The 15,174-nt window shown below is 40.7% G+C and overlaps 1 protein-coding gene across 1 annotated transcript in view; it reads right to left on the reverse strand.

The window, feature by feature from the left end:
- Positions 1-1,081, reverse strand: part of PLPPR5 (phospholipid phosphatase related 5) — a 109,220-nt gene extending 108,139 nt beyond the window's left edge. The window contains exon 1 of the mRNA XM_040998753.1: positions 765-1,081. Coding sequence (XP_040854687.1) covers positions 765-968 — 204 coding nt within the window. The 5' untranslated portion in view covers positions 969-1,081. The remainder of the gene's footprint in view (positions 1-764) is intronic.
- Between the last annotated feature and the right edge of the window lie 14,093 nt (positions 1,082-15,174).

The raw sequence follows: 15,174 nt of genomic DNA on the forward strand, positions 1-15,174 counted from the left end.
GGGGGTGTGCTATCTGCACAATCTCCATCTCCTTTTCTAGCTCCATCTCTGCTGCTGTCGCTCTCCCAGCCCAAACACGCAAGGTATTCTCCGTGCTGTTCTGAGAGGAGGAAAGGACTACAACTGCCCAGGAAACCGAGCAGCCTTTAAACAAATCCGTCTCATAATTTGGGCACAGCTCCTGTTTTTCAGCAAAACAGTGTGGCCAAGGCCTCTCCATTCAGACACTCTGCAAAATTCTTTTCTGCTGATACTTGCCCCTTGAGCAGCTTAGTCCCATCCATTTGTGCATCGTTCATCGGAAAAGGAAGCCTGGGCACACCCAGCGACTGACCTCTTTCTGGTCACTGGTGGTGGCTGCACACCTGGCAGCACAGCGAGGAGACGGCGGCCAGTGAAACAAGGCCACACCAGCCAGCCACCCCAAGGGCAGAGCCGTCTCTCCAGCCCAGACCCCCATGCCATGATCCCTCCTACGGCTCCACTTCCCTTGTCCTTCCATTCATGCCTCGCAGCTGCACCCAGCACCACAGCCACCACAAGGGGTGCGAGGATGGCGAGTGGGCACCGACGAGGGACTTCCTCCTCAACCACCCTTCATGTCCTCGGGGGCAGGGGCGGCAGGCAAGTTGAAGGAACTTAGAAGGCAAAGGCGGCCCGGCCGCGCCCCGGCCCTTCCTGTGCCCTCTGCTGCGAAGGCGAGGGCGACAGACGGCAGTGGGAGGCAAGGGCGGGCACCCCCCAACCCCCAGCCCCAGGCTTACCACCAGCACGGGGACGCCGGCGGCCAGCGAGTAGAGCAGCACGGGGGGCACGGCGCTGCGGTCTTCCGGGCCCGGGTAGGGCTTGCGGTAGGCGCTGTCGTGGCAGAAGAAGCCCTGCACGTTCACGGTGAACGTGTCGGTGTACTCGAAGTAGTACGCCAGCATCACCGTCCCTGCCATGATCACCATCTGGAAATAGAGCATGCTGCTGGTGAGCGCCGCGGGCAGCTGGGCAGGCACGCCGCCCGGGCCGAGCCGAGGGGCGGCCGCCGCGCCGGGCCCCCTCCCCGCTGCGCCGAGGCTGCCGGCGGGGGCGGCGGCTGAGGATGGAGCGGCTGGAGGAAGATGCGGAGGCAGGTCCGGCTTCGGAGGCGCGGGCAGGCGGCAGAGGAGGCGGCTAGCCCCACGCGAGCCCCCGCTCCCCTACCCGCCCCCTGCCCGCCGTCAGCACCGCCCGCCCAGGCGCGGGGTCGCGCGGAAGGGTGGAGAGTCCCCAGCGACGGGCAGAGGGTGCTGCGCTCCGGCAGGAGACCATTCGCCAGACAGCGATGCTGGGTCAATCCCCCAGGCCAGCCCGGAGGCAGCGGCAGCGAGCGGGACGGCGGCACCTGTACCCCTCAGTGGGAGGACGCGGTGGAGCTGGCTTAGATCCCGACACGAAGGGGGGGGGGGGGGTTAAAACCAAGCAACAGGGGAGGGGAGGCAGCAGAGACAGAGCTTCTAGAAACTCCCTCCAGAAGCACCAGCTGGGCTCTGGAAGGAACCCGCAGGGCGCCCGGGAAGATGGTGCGAGGCCACGTCTGGAGAGCGCAAACGCCGCCAGCGCGAGCGCCAAGTGCGGGATGCGGCGCGCGTCTGTCCACGAGCCGGGTGGTTCGCCCTGGCTTCCCTGAATCCCGCGGGTGGCACGAGCTGAACGGTGGTTGTCAGTGGCAATGAGCAAAAAAATCTTCTCAGGGCATCTAAATTCGGGTTTGCTTTGTCTCCCTGGGGCTTTGTATTTTAAAGCAGAAATCCCGGCTTGGTGGTTCCCAGAGCGTCATCTCCTGAGGGCCCCGTCCCGGTTGCCTGTGTTTTTCTCTAGCTTATCTCCACAGTCTCCCTTTATGTGAGAAGAGGCATTGCAGATTCTGGGGCCCCAGTGGAACCAAGGGATGGGGCCAGCCACCTCTCGCTGAGAGCTGTAGGAATTCTCTCCAGGGTCACGTGAAACCAGAGTGAGTCCAAGGCAGCTCCGCGCGCATGTATGCATGCTACGTGGATCCCCTCGCGTGCGCGCGGGTTTGCAGGTGTCTGTGGAACTGCACGTATGTGAAGAGCTCCTTCAGTGAAGCGATGCGACCCTGCGCGCAGGCTCACGCTGCAGACACTCCTGAGGCCCTTTAGGGATCCTGACACCGCTGGGGCGCTCCACTCCCTGCAGCAGGTGAGGAAGGACCGGCTTATAGGAGGCTAAGGAAGACCATGCCCCTCTCAAGAAATCACACACTTACCTTGGACTGTTCCTTCATGTCCATCTAGCTGCAGCTAGATTGTTTTAAAGACACCGACCATTGCTGTTTGCAAAATAATGCTGGGCTTAAAAAAAAAAAGTTGCTTGAAATAAGCAAATGATTGGTGGGGCGTAGGGTAGGAACGGCAGGGTGAATTTCTTTAATACACAATCAGTGTTGCATATACCTCCACATTATTTCAGAATGTAATTACAGAGAGCACACTGGAGCGAGGGCACTGAGCAATATGTTTAACAAGCAATTTTGGGCTGTGGGAGTAAACTGTTCTGAAATGGACATGAGTGATTTGGGATATTATGAAAATACTGTTACTACAAAGATAGATCGTTTAAGGCTTCATTCAGAAAATTGTTCTAAGATGGTCGGGTGCTTAAACTGCTTCTCTGCTTCTAAACAGCAAATCCCTAAGCCTTCCCCTTGGGTTTATGGTAGAATGATGTTACATTCAATGGTGGGCTATTTGTTCAAGCTGTGGAAGCATGTATTATTTTCAAAATTAAAATGCATCATGGGGGCCAGAGTTGTAGCACAGTAAGTTCAGTTAGTCTGTCTGAGATGCTAGCGTTCCATATAGACACAGGTTGGAGTCCAGGCTGCCCTACTTCCAATCCATCTCCTGGTTAATGGGTCTGCAAAAAGAGCAAGATTGGCTCATTTCCCTTAGCATTATGGTTTCCAGTCGGGCCCATTTAGCCACAAAGAACTCTGCCAGCTCTACCTTCAGACCAGAGATGGTCTCCACAAGAAGCCGTTGAACTTATCTGGACAATAAGATGCTGGACTCTATGGTTGGCTTACAATGAAAGAACCTCCACTGAACTTGAACTGTGGCAATGTAGCAAGTGATCATCCAAGTGCTTGGTCCCATGCACCTCGTGGTAGAGGGGGATGAAATTCCTGGCTCAGCATTGGCTGTTGCAGCATTTGGGGAATGATTCAGCAGATATTAAAATTGTGCACAATCATGATTTCTCAGGCTAAACACAGCCCGTATCCTAATAAGATCACACTGACAGAAAAGGTGAGTGGCGACTCTGTCCCAAGCCTCAGTTCAAATGCCAGCTCTGCCATCTACCAGGTCTGGAAACCAGGCAAGAAGCTCCAGTTCCTGCTTTCCAGATTGAAATGGCATTTGATTCCCAGCTGACATGAGATGTCAATGGTGCTCATTATTTTCAATCCATGAGAGTGGTATCTAACTGCTTTAGGCCTTAACTTCTTTAATAACAGTCCCTTTATTCTATTGCACACCAATGATTGTGGATGTACCAAACACATTGGTAGGCATGCACACTCTTCTGTAGATAGCATATTCAGCTTCAATAGATGCTATCCATTTCAGGAATATGGTATTAGTTTTCTTCAGAATTCCAGTTCGTCATTGCTTATCTGTTTTAGATGGTCAAATGATATTATCACTTAGTCAAATATCCAATGCCAAAATGGAAAGTTAATCTTAACTCATGTTGTAAGGACACTAACGCTATATTCCCCATCCGCAGATATTTGAGCAGACTAGACAGTCACAGAAAGCACTCCAAGTAGATGAGGTAGTATGTGTTAAGTATCTAGGGCTGGGTTTTTTGCCTTCCTAAGACCGAGGTGCATCTGGGGTAAAGCGCAGTGATTTTTTTCTTACTTCTGGGTTTAACTAGAAACGAAGCAAGAATATGTGAGGGATGCGATTCAAAGGAGGTATGGATGTGGCATGTTTTCTCACTTTGTTTTCTACTAAGTTTTTTTTATTATTATTATTTTATGTATGTATTTATTTAAAGATTTACATTTTGTTATTGTAAAGTCAAATGCACAGAGAGAAGGGAGACAGAGAGGAAGATCTTGCATCTGATGATTCATTTCCCAAGTGGCCGCAATGGTTGGAGCTGAGCCCATCCCAAGCCAGGAGCCAAGAGCCTCTTCCGGATCTCCCACATGAGTGCAGGGTCCCAAGACCATTGGGCCGTCCTTGACTGCTTTCTCAGACCACAAGCAGGAAGTTGGTTGGGAAGCAGGGCTGCCAGGATTAGAACTGGCACCCATACGGGATCCTGGTGCATATAAGGCAAGGACCTTAGCCACTAGGTTACTGCACCAGGCCCATTTCTACTAAGTCTTTTAAGTGAATTATTTAAAATACATATTTCAACTATAGAAAATCCTTTAGAGTTCTACCTCAATTTCTACTCTTTCAAAATTAAAAATTCTGCTTTATTAATATGCATTTCTTTGGAATCTTGTCAAAATGCTTGAATTAGCTTAATGCTTAACACACAATTCTAATTTTAGATGAGTTGTAGCAGTAAATTTCTTAAGAAAATACCATCATGTATTTCAAATTTTGCTAATTTTCTTTCTGCTAAGACAAATAAAGCATTTTTTTAAATGTGGGATGTTGAACTCTTATTTCTTCTAATAATTTGTATTATATTTACAAGCACATGACATTCTAATAACTCCCTCCTCAACCAATTTTATGCACTGTACAACATGAGCCATAATAAGCACCGAGACAAATCTTGGGGGAATCATTTATCAATTCCAATATATCCCCTCGATCTATTTCAATATTAAATACTTTAGTAAAAACTTGTATGGTGCCACATTAGCATGGCAAGACTTTTTTTTGTTTATGTGAATGTTACATAACTTCTTCCCGAGAAAGAGCCAAATGCACAAAAATTAGAGGTGAGGGTTGTATTTGTGTTGCTTATGTTGCTATGAAGACAAAATGAATTTTCCTCAGATGGGCAAACATTGGCTATTGGTAGATGTCTGCATAAATTATGCCTCCTATTTGATTCTGAAAAACTACATTGAATGCTAGAAAATCACAGAAAGCTGCTCTGTGCCAGACTCATTAAGATTTGGTTATAAACAGCAAACTTACCATTATTGACCAAATCGGACTGAGTTTTTGGCTAATAATAATTTCCTCATTGATTTCTAGACCGATCAATTTTGTTCGAAATACTTGACAATGTCCAAGGAAGAAAAATGTTAAATTTGATCTTTACATGTTTCAAGCAACTAGTATGTCAATACAAAAAATTTCCCCAAATTGCTTCATTCCATGTGCAAACAGAAATAAAAAATAGCATTGTCTTCAATTCATAGCTGAGATGGTAGAGGAAAAAGATTTAGAATGTTTTACGTAAGTCAAACTAAGGAAGCCTTGTCAAAGAATATATTTCTCCTTTAAACAACAACACACCCATTTTTATAATGCTAATCCTGAGCTAAGATGTCTGAGAAGATTCAAGAGTATGAAAGGTTAATGAATTCGCACTGATGAAAAACTTTATATATTAACATATAGATTGGTGGACAATCTCAAGAGGATAGTTTACAAAGAGATTTTTGTTAATGGGCCAGGTAACTATTTTAAGAATAACTGAGGACTTGGGTAACTGATTCTAAGATTATTGCATAAGTCCTGCAAAAAGCATGATTTAAGTGATCACAATATTAAATCGGATCTGGAGAGTGAGCCAGAACACACAGCTACCAACCCCCAGTCTACCTGCTTAAATCCTGAACCATGCACAAGGAGTAAGAGGTAGAGCTGTTTAATCCAAGAAGTGGGGTGCTTGGAGATGTTCAAAAAGTATGAAATCCTGAATTACAAGCTAAGAAGAGCTGGAAACATTTGAGATTTACCTCTCAATGTATTACTGACAGCATAGGCTTTTTCATACTCACAGGATAATTTTCTATGCATACTTTCAGGAGCAACTACTTTCTCAAGAAAGCGATAAGACAAAACAAACAGATAGGCTAGCAATTTGAGTGTCTGTCCATGAGGTTCGACCTGTAATGTGATGTGTATCTCAAAGACCACATGCTTCTGACAGAGATAAGCAGAGTTTGTCTTTGGTTGGCTGCTAAGGAAATGTAACATATTTTATACTCTGTGATTCTGTTTACAGGCAATTTTGTTTTACATTTCCAATATTTTAAATTTTAATTTTCATTATAATAATGATCACAAACAAGGTGCGTATTTTATTAAAGAATTCATTCATTTTTCACCAAACGGGTAGACATGGATTTAATGAATAGAGTGCAAAGAGCCATAATCATTTACAAAGTAATAGGGATTGATGAATACAAATATGTAACCATTATCAACTCCAAAGTTAAATCATTAGGTTAGCAACCATTAATTTGGAATATGTTGATAATATGTCTAGTGTAATCTTGGGAATGACTTAGCCTCTTTGAGCCTCCACACCCAAGTGAAATTGAGTTAAGAAATCTTTGCCATGCAAAGATTTTAAAGAATACTTAAAGTACTGGGTCCATATGTGTTAGAAAATACAATCAGGAGAAGAGACTGCCTCACCCAGTGGGTCCTGGGTTTCTGCCCAACACTGAGCTGAGCTCAGAAAAATTAGGACAGATCTGTTCCCACATCTGAGAATGTTCAATTAAACATATTTATTCTAAGTTGTAATCATGAAAATACACACTGTTTTATTCAATATAACTTCATGGATCCCTATCATTGGTTAGGGATCATCACCTGATACCTTGAGGAATGGGCATTAAAGTGTATAAATAAAATATGATGGGGAAATCCAACATTAACCATTCAGTTAATCCAAATTTGCATCTTTTCTCTGTAGATCAAGATTGCAAGAACTTGATTTAGGTTATTTCATTGTGTTTTTAAGTAGTTATTTACTTATTTGAAAGTTGCAGTTATAGAGAGAGAGAAAAGGATAGGGAGGAAAAGAGAGAGATCTTCTGCTGTTTCACTTTACAGATGTCCACAGCAGCTGATGCTGGGCTATGCCAAAGCCGACAACCAGGAACTTCATCTGGGTCTCCCAAGTGGGTGGCAGGGACCCAAACTCTTAGACCATTTTCTGCTGTTGTTTCCTAGGTCATTTAGCAGAATGGTCATTTAGAAATGGAGCAATCAGGACAAAGCCAGCACCCATATTGACATGCTGGCATTGCAGCAAGTTACTTTATGCACCATGCTACCTACCATGTCAGACCCTGTTGAGTCATTTTAGTGTCTTGGTTTCTACAGTATTGTAAATTGAGGATAATGTAGCCTACTTCACCAAAGTACAGTACAGAGCCTAGGCTACTCACAAAATCAATGATCGTTATGGTGACTGCTGTTCTTCCCCATGTTGCTGTAATTATGCCACTGCTGGATCAGCAGTACTGTTATTGATCCAGTTGGAAATGTCCCTGCATAAAATTCTGCCAAATTGTATTTGTAACTTCATGTCACTTGAAGACACCTGAAAGTCATTATCTGTGCTTTGATAAATGAGGACCATCCTAAACAGAATCACAAATCCTGCTGATATTCTGAGAAACAAAGCTTCTTGCACAGTCATATGGAACACATGAAACTGAGCTGAGCACAGCTGCATCCTTTGTCAGATACAGGTTGTGAATGCTAATCAGCATTTGTTTGCTTGTCCTTCAGTGTCCTGGTAAATGTGTGAAATGCAAGGATATCGGAAATAAAACTCTCAAAATGATTCTTCAGTTTATACTTGGATCATAAATCAGTTATTAACTTAACATCTTTTAAAAAAGTATTAGAAGCTAATATTTTGTGTAGCTGTTCAGATTCTGCTTAGGAATCCTGTATTCCATATTGGAGTGTCTGTGTTTGAGTCCCAGATCCGTATGTTCCAGCTTCTTGCTAATGTATGCCCTGGGAAATAGCAGGTGACATTTGCAGTATTTGGGTTCCTGAGATCCAGGCTCCTGGTCATTGACCTGATCCAACCTCAGTTGTTGTTAATGGAAGTGAATGAGTGGAAGGGAGAATTCTCCATCTCTGCTCACACAAAATAAATAAAAACAAGAAAGAAAAATGAGGAACAAGAGCAAATGATCAAAACAAGGTTCGGAAGTTTGATTAGTAAGTGCCTGGTTTATTTGTAACTGGACAAGATACACAGTGGTAGACTGAAGTAAATGGAGTGATTTCAGCAGAAGCATTCATTTAACAGAAGCATGTTATGTTTTGGAAAGAAGGTGAAGCTGATCAATGAAATTACATCTCTTCAGTAACCTGAGAATTGTGTCCTCATTAAAGATATGTGAGTATGACATTTTCTCCTCTTTTGGGTATATGGTAGTCGCTAAGTAAATGTCATTGCTTTTTCAAAGGGGACCGCTTGTTTTAAGTATACTTACATGTGTTCATAGTTTATCCTTTCTTAAGCACTTATAAAACTCTATCTCCTGTATTTTATTTTCTGTACTTTGTACAACTATATTAGTGAACAATAAGAACTGAATTTCTTCTCAGTTTGATTATTAATTCAAGACCTCTGACAAAAACTTGGAAAATTTGTATTAATAAAGGCAGTAGTTCCCCAGGATACCCTTTTATGAGAATTTTATGAAGTTAATTAAGATTTTACTGTTCAATCTTCTTGTATTATTACTGGAGATTCACATGAGCCAAAAAACATTTTTAAAGCAAATCATCAGTGACTGGAAAAATAAACTGAACTAACCATTGTGTTAAATTAACATAGTTACCAATGCAATCATTGATCATAAAAATCACATACATGATATAATAATAAAATATAATAATGCTAAGTTAATAATAATAATTGAAAAAGTGAGCAAAGGAATATATAGTATGTTTCTCTTCTAAATATTCTAACCTCCATTTAAGTCAATTTTATTTAATTTCATAGTGGTATAAAGCATAAATACTTATGCTTTTGAATATTTTACTATTTAATAACTTCAAATATAGCAATTAAGATATTACTTGTTCTCCTTGACCAAAAAAAATCACTTACTTTGATTATATCCATAGTTGTTGACTTTGAGGAGGAACTATGTGTGTGGAGCCCACTACTTCAATAATACATTAAAATATTATGAGGTATAGGGTAGTTCAAGCGGGATATTTTGTAGTCTCACCAAAAATCATCTTTGAAAGGATTGAATTGGTTACACTTTGCAGTTCTGATGATACAGGCCTTTTTCCAAACAGTAGAGCAAAAAGGAAGCTTGTTTTTCTTAAACTGTCATCACACTCAAAGGCGTGTACCAGAAGTAAACCTTAAGGTCGTCTGTTGTTTGGAACTCATTCATCTTAAAAAAAAAAAAGAAAGAAAGAAAGAAAGAAAAAAAACCCCTCTCTCCCAAATCAATTGTCTGTGATCACATGGGTACAGAGTAAGGCAGAGCATTTTAATTTCCTATTTTCTAGTCCACTTTATTCCGGTTATTTTTCTTGCCGAGATAAAGCCATGCTCTTGCACTGACAGTATTTGTATCTCTTTTTAAATAATTTGTAAGGGAAAGGATTTCAGGCATGCTCTCCCCTGGGCTTAGTCCAGGTGTTCTCCAACTGTGAAATATTGCTTACTTTTACATGTCTACCTAACATAAAAATAAACATGAAGGAAAAGTTCAAGGCTTGTATGATGGGCCTAATAATCTGTGGTTTCTGCTGAGAGAATTAAATAACATAACACCCACCAACTTGCAATGTAACTTGTGCAACAAAGCAATCTGGGAGAGTTTATTTCCACTTTTATATTTAAGAGTTATTTGCCCTGAATAAATCACTAAAGAGTCCATTTCTAGTGCATAGAAAATGAATTTGAAGGCAAGATGGAGAAAATTCATAGTAGACTTTCTTGTGTCATCATATGTCATAATATACAGTCCTTGGTTAATTTGATTTTTATGTCTGTAGACATTTAAATATAATGTTTGAGATTTTATAGTATAATAAACCCACTTTCATGGTTATGAATGTGAGCTCTCCTTAAGTGATACCAGAGTTTTCATTTTGGGCTGCAGGAAAGAAGTCCATAGATTTGAAGGGCAGATATCCCCATTTCTTCTTAACATGTGATAATCTGGTTTGGTTACTGGAAAGATTACTGGAGAATTGGATAAAATAATCTGATTCAGCTTGCTCAGGCTAATGTAACAAAATACTACAGACTGTGGGGTTTAAACAACAGAAATTTATTTTCAGATTTAGAAGACTGAGAATTAATAAACAAGGTGCCATCAGTGCTGGCTTTTGTTAAAGACTCTCTTCCTGGCTTCCAGACGGTTGCCTAAGTGGATGATAAGGCCTTTCTGCAGTGCATGGAGTGGGTGAAAGGGAGAAAGAGAGTCTAGGGCTGCTGTAGTGTCTCTTCATCTTATGAGTACCAAAGCCCTATGTCATTAGGATATCATCCTGAATACCTTCTGAATTTTTTTAAAGGTTAATTTTTATTATTTTTTTTTTTATTGGAAAGGCGGATATACAGAGAGGAGAGATAGAGAGGAAGATCTTCCGTCCAATGATTCACTCCCCAAGTGAGCGCAACGGGCCACCAATACTATGCCAGTCCGAAGCCAGGAGCCTCATCCGGGTCTCCCACGCGGGTGCAGGGTCCCAAAGCTTTGGGCCGTCCTCTGCTGCTTTCCCGGGCCACAGGCAGGGAGCTGGAAGGGAAGCGGGGCTGCTGGGATAGAACTGGCGCCCATATGGGATCCCGGGCGTGCAAGGTGAGGACCTCAACCACTGCACCACCACGCCAGACCCTACCTTCTGAATTTTGACTACATGTGTAAATGCCTTCTCTTCATTCAGCTTGGGAATTAGGGTTTCAACATGCAAGTTTGGGGAAACCTAACAGCACCCATGACTCTCTCAATTCAACTTGTTATGTTTTTCTTAAGACAGGAAACAGTTGATCATTGGTAGCCTCAAAAGGATAATTTGAAGGTCATTCTAGGTATGCTAGATTGGTAATAATATGCAGGAGAAAAATCTCATAAACTATAACATGGGACATGAAAACATATTTGTTCAATTTGACATTATATCTATGCCTCTCAATCTGATGAAGTTCCAGCTAAACTCTGAAAGTTTGGATTTGAGATCACATTGATTTTTATTATCTAATTATAAAAGTCAGAAAGTATGACTTAGTAGGGGGAATCCCAGTGCCTAAAACTGTGTCACATAATGCAATGTAATAAAAAAAAAACAAAGTATGACTTAAAGGTGAATTGATGATACCTAACTTTAGTGATTTATTTGACAGTATAACTACACTGATATCTTCTTCAACATGATTTTCATTCTGTACATGTTGCTATCTGAGGGATGGTCTTATTTACTTGTGTAGCTGGAAGTCTAAAATGAATAAAAGATGGGACATTTGAGATAAGCATATACATATTTTTATCTTAGGGTCAGAAATTTAATTGCTTCTTCTAGCTTATACTGATAAGAAAGCCTTATGCTATGCTCCAGGAATTGCAACAAATCAATTACTGACAAGTAATGGAGTCCAGTGTCAAATGAGAAAAACATGTTTAGAAATCAGCTTCATCAAAGGACTTAACCGATGCTTTCTGAATTACTCAAGCCACCTTTGCATGTAAAATTTTCCTCCTTGGTAGTTGTTATGACTGCATGTCAAAGAGCAAATATGAATCTGCCATACATAATTATCAAGTTATGTGGGAACACTGATCTAGTGATGGCATCCCAAGCACATTTACTGCATTTTTGGCCTCTGAACTCACTCCATAAGGTAATATTTTGTTACAAAACATGCAGACTGGTGTTTTTGCACGTGTTTAGAAACAGTCATTTAGAATTTACAATTTACAAAGTTCTATTCCATGTATGGTATTATCTCCCATCGGTTAACAAAACCAATTAAAATCTGTCAATATCATGAGTTTCCACACCTGAAAATCAGGGAATAAATTTTTAAAAATACTCATATATCTATATATTTTATAGTACCTCCACTTAGAGACAGATGGAGGGAGGTAGACATGTTTATTGTATGTCAGACACTTTGTAGGCTCTAATTCTAATTCTCTAAAGTTCCATGGAATAAATATTCACTTTGCAAAATTTGAAGTTTGAAGAGATGTACTTGGCCACAATTAATAAGTAGCAGAATTAAAGTTTAAATCTACAATTGGCAGATTACCAAAATATTTCTATTATTGCATTATGTTGAAAATTTCTAAAATGTTATACTGATACTATAAACACAGTTATATATATTTAAAGACACATTTGAACAGGTAATTAAAACATGGTTTATTAAAATGAGAAAACACTACTCAATATTTAAAAGGAAAAAAACTTGCAGACTTGTAACTTGCATGAATCCCATAGGCATCAAGGTGAGTGAAGTAAACCAGCCTAATTCAAATAATTGCATACTTTACAGTTGCATTCATGTGCCTTTCATGAAAAGATTCATCTATATTGATGGACAAAAGATCAGTAGTTGTTATGGTATTGATTTTGGGCATTGATATGACTACAACAAAATACTTCAAGGCAACTTCTCAGACTAATGTAAATGATAGGCATACTGATTGTTGTAAGGATCTGAATTATGTATGTTGAAATCTACAGAACTGTATGTCCAAAAAAAGGAAAAAAAAGAAATATTATTTGAAACATGGAAAACTGTAGAAGATATGAAAATAGTGGTAAGACTGTTCATATTTTTATCTCTACTTTTGTTCCAAAATTTAACCTGTTCCATGTGAGTCTGCATTTCCATATGATGTATCTGTCTTTTGAGGACAATAAACATGAAGCTTAGTGTAGTGAATACTGACAAACAGTTGTATCCTAATGTTGGTATAAATATTGAGGCTATTGGGGACAGCTCAGGCAGCAAGTGCTTGTCTTCAGAACACTGTGAATCATCAGCCTTCTTGAAACCATCAGATTTTTATTGATCTAGTTTCTTCCTGGCTCTTTTCTCTCAACTCTTCTTTCATGGAGAATCTCAGCAGCTTCTCTATTTTCAAAGGAAGATTCCATCCAAGAGTTTTAACTTTCTCCTCCTTAGCTTTTCATGGCTGCTAATTGCAGAATAGGCAACCTGTCCCAGTGATGAAAATGAGGTGTGCCAGCTCTTGTGGAGAATCAGAGCACTAGAAACGAGGCACTAAGGAAAAAGGTTTTTGTGATAATTAAACCTAGGCAGTGAAGTTAGGGGAGAGATAATGGAAGATTTTAATCTGATCCTATCCATTGACTAGTTTATTAACTTCTGATAACATCCACTGACCATCTCCACTAGGCAAACATAAACTTGCTTCTAAGACTGGCTTAGAATCTTGCCCCATTGAAAATTGGCAACATACACTGAGTAGACTGAGTAGGAGGAACTGATGGGTATTGTTTTTGTTTTGTTTTGTTTTTAGGATTTCTAAAAGAGTTGGAGAGAGAAGGGGATGCACACTCAGAGAGAGAGAGAGAGAGAGAGAGAGAGAGAGAGAGAGATTGTCCATCTGCTAGTTCACTTCCATAAAGGCCAGAATGGATCTGGGCCAGGCTGAAACCTGCAGCCTGGAACTTCAGTACATCTCCACATGAATGCAGGAGTCCAAGGACATTAGCCACCCACTGCTTTTCCAGTTGCATTAGTATGGAGCTGTATTGAAAATGGAGTAGTGGAGCAGCCAGGACTTGAACTAGTGCCTGTAAGGGATATTAGAGATTCTATAGAAAATTTAACCCGATTTTTCACAATACTGGTTCTTGAAGGGTGCTTCCAAAAGTTTTTTCAGCCTCCCCAAGAGTGAAAAGAATTCTATATATTATTGGGTTCCATAAAGGACTTAGTATTATCCTGAAACTCATAGATTGATTTAATGGTGTATTTTAAACTAGAAGATTAATAGCTGTAATGTAACCACAGTATCGTATGTCTGAGTTTTTTCAAATTTTAACCATACATTTCAGGCAAACATAATTCATATGTGCCTGCCTGTTTTGCAAATATTCACACTGTGCATTAATAAGTACACATAAATGAGTTGAAAATTGTGAATTATTCGGTGTAGCCACAGCAGCCCATCTTGGTGAGATTACTCATTCAGAAAAATCCATTAAAATGCAAATATGTTAGATAAATCAAATTTTGGGGGTCAGACACATGCAATCTGTTAGCAATTTTGCTTCTCTACAAAATTTCCAACTGATTTGTACTATTGATGTGCATACCACACATGTAATAAAAGGAAAATTTCTGAGAATTCAGGCTTCAGCATTAGCAGATTGCGTGTTCTGAGAACTAAATCAAAATGAGATGGATAAAAAGCTTGGCACAATCTTGATACATATTTGCTTGAAGAGCAATACTATATATTAGGCAATTCACACTGTTTTAAAATAACCTATATGAAGAGCATATTTATATTAATTGCATGTTATATATACACATATAAATATATACATATATTTATGAAGTATGTTTACATTATGTTAATTTTTTTACTAGGAATACTGGCAAAGATTTGAGTTCTATTTTCACAATGACTTACTCGGGTATCACTTTTCTCCACCCACGGATTCCTAAGGGACACTGAGAATGCCATAATCGATAAATCTATGACTGCCAATTTTCACAAATGACAGTGAAGGTTTAGGTTAAGATCACAAGTTGCTCTTTGCTTTACTATCATTCTGTCAAATGCTTAGTCTTATCCTTTTATGGTTATTTAAATAGGACTGTTCAAAGCCACTGTATGAGGTGATCCAACTCAGAGGAATTCTACAGATGTCAGAACATGGCTATCCTCATTGTTGTCCTATCATATACCTCAGAAAACATGCATTTATATATTCTGAGACTATCTCTTTCTTCATTATCATAAGATTCCCAAACTTCACTGTCCACTGGAAATGACTGAGGAGGTTTCCAATGCTTGCTTCCAAGGTTACCTCCAATACTCATTAAATAGTAAGACTGTGGATGGAACCAAGGAAGTCATGACTTTAAAAAATGCCCAGGGCCCAGCGCGGTGGCGCAAGTGGTTAAGGTCCTCGCCTAGCACGCCCGGATCCCATGTGGGCGCCGGTTCTAATCCTGGCAGCCCCGCTTCCCTTCCAGCTC

Source organism: Ochotona curzoniae, unplaced genomic scaffold (assembly GCF_017591425.1).
Source record: "Ochotona curzoniae isolate NIBS_2020 unplaced genomic scaffold, NIBS_Ocur_1.0 scaffold_1037, whole genome shotgun sequence".
Taxonomy (NCBI): Eukaryota; Metazoa; Chordata; class Mammalia; order Lagomorpha; family Ochotonidae; genus Ochotona; species Ochotona curzoniae.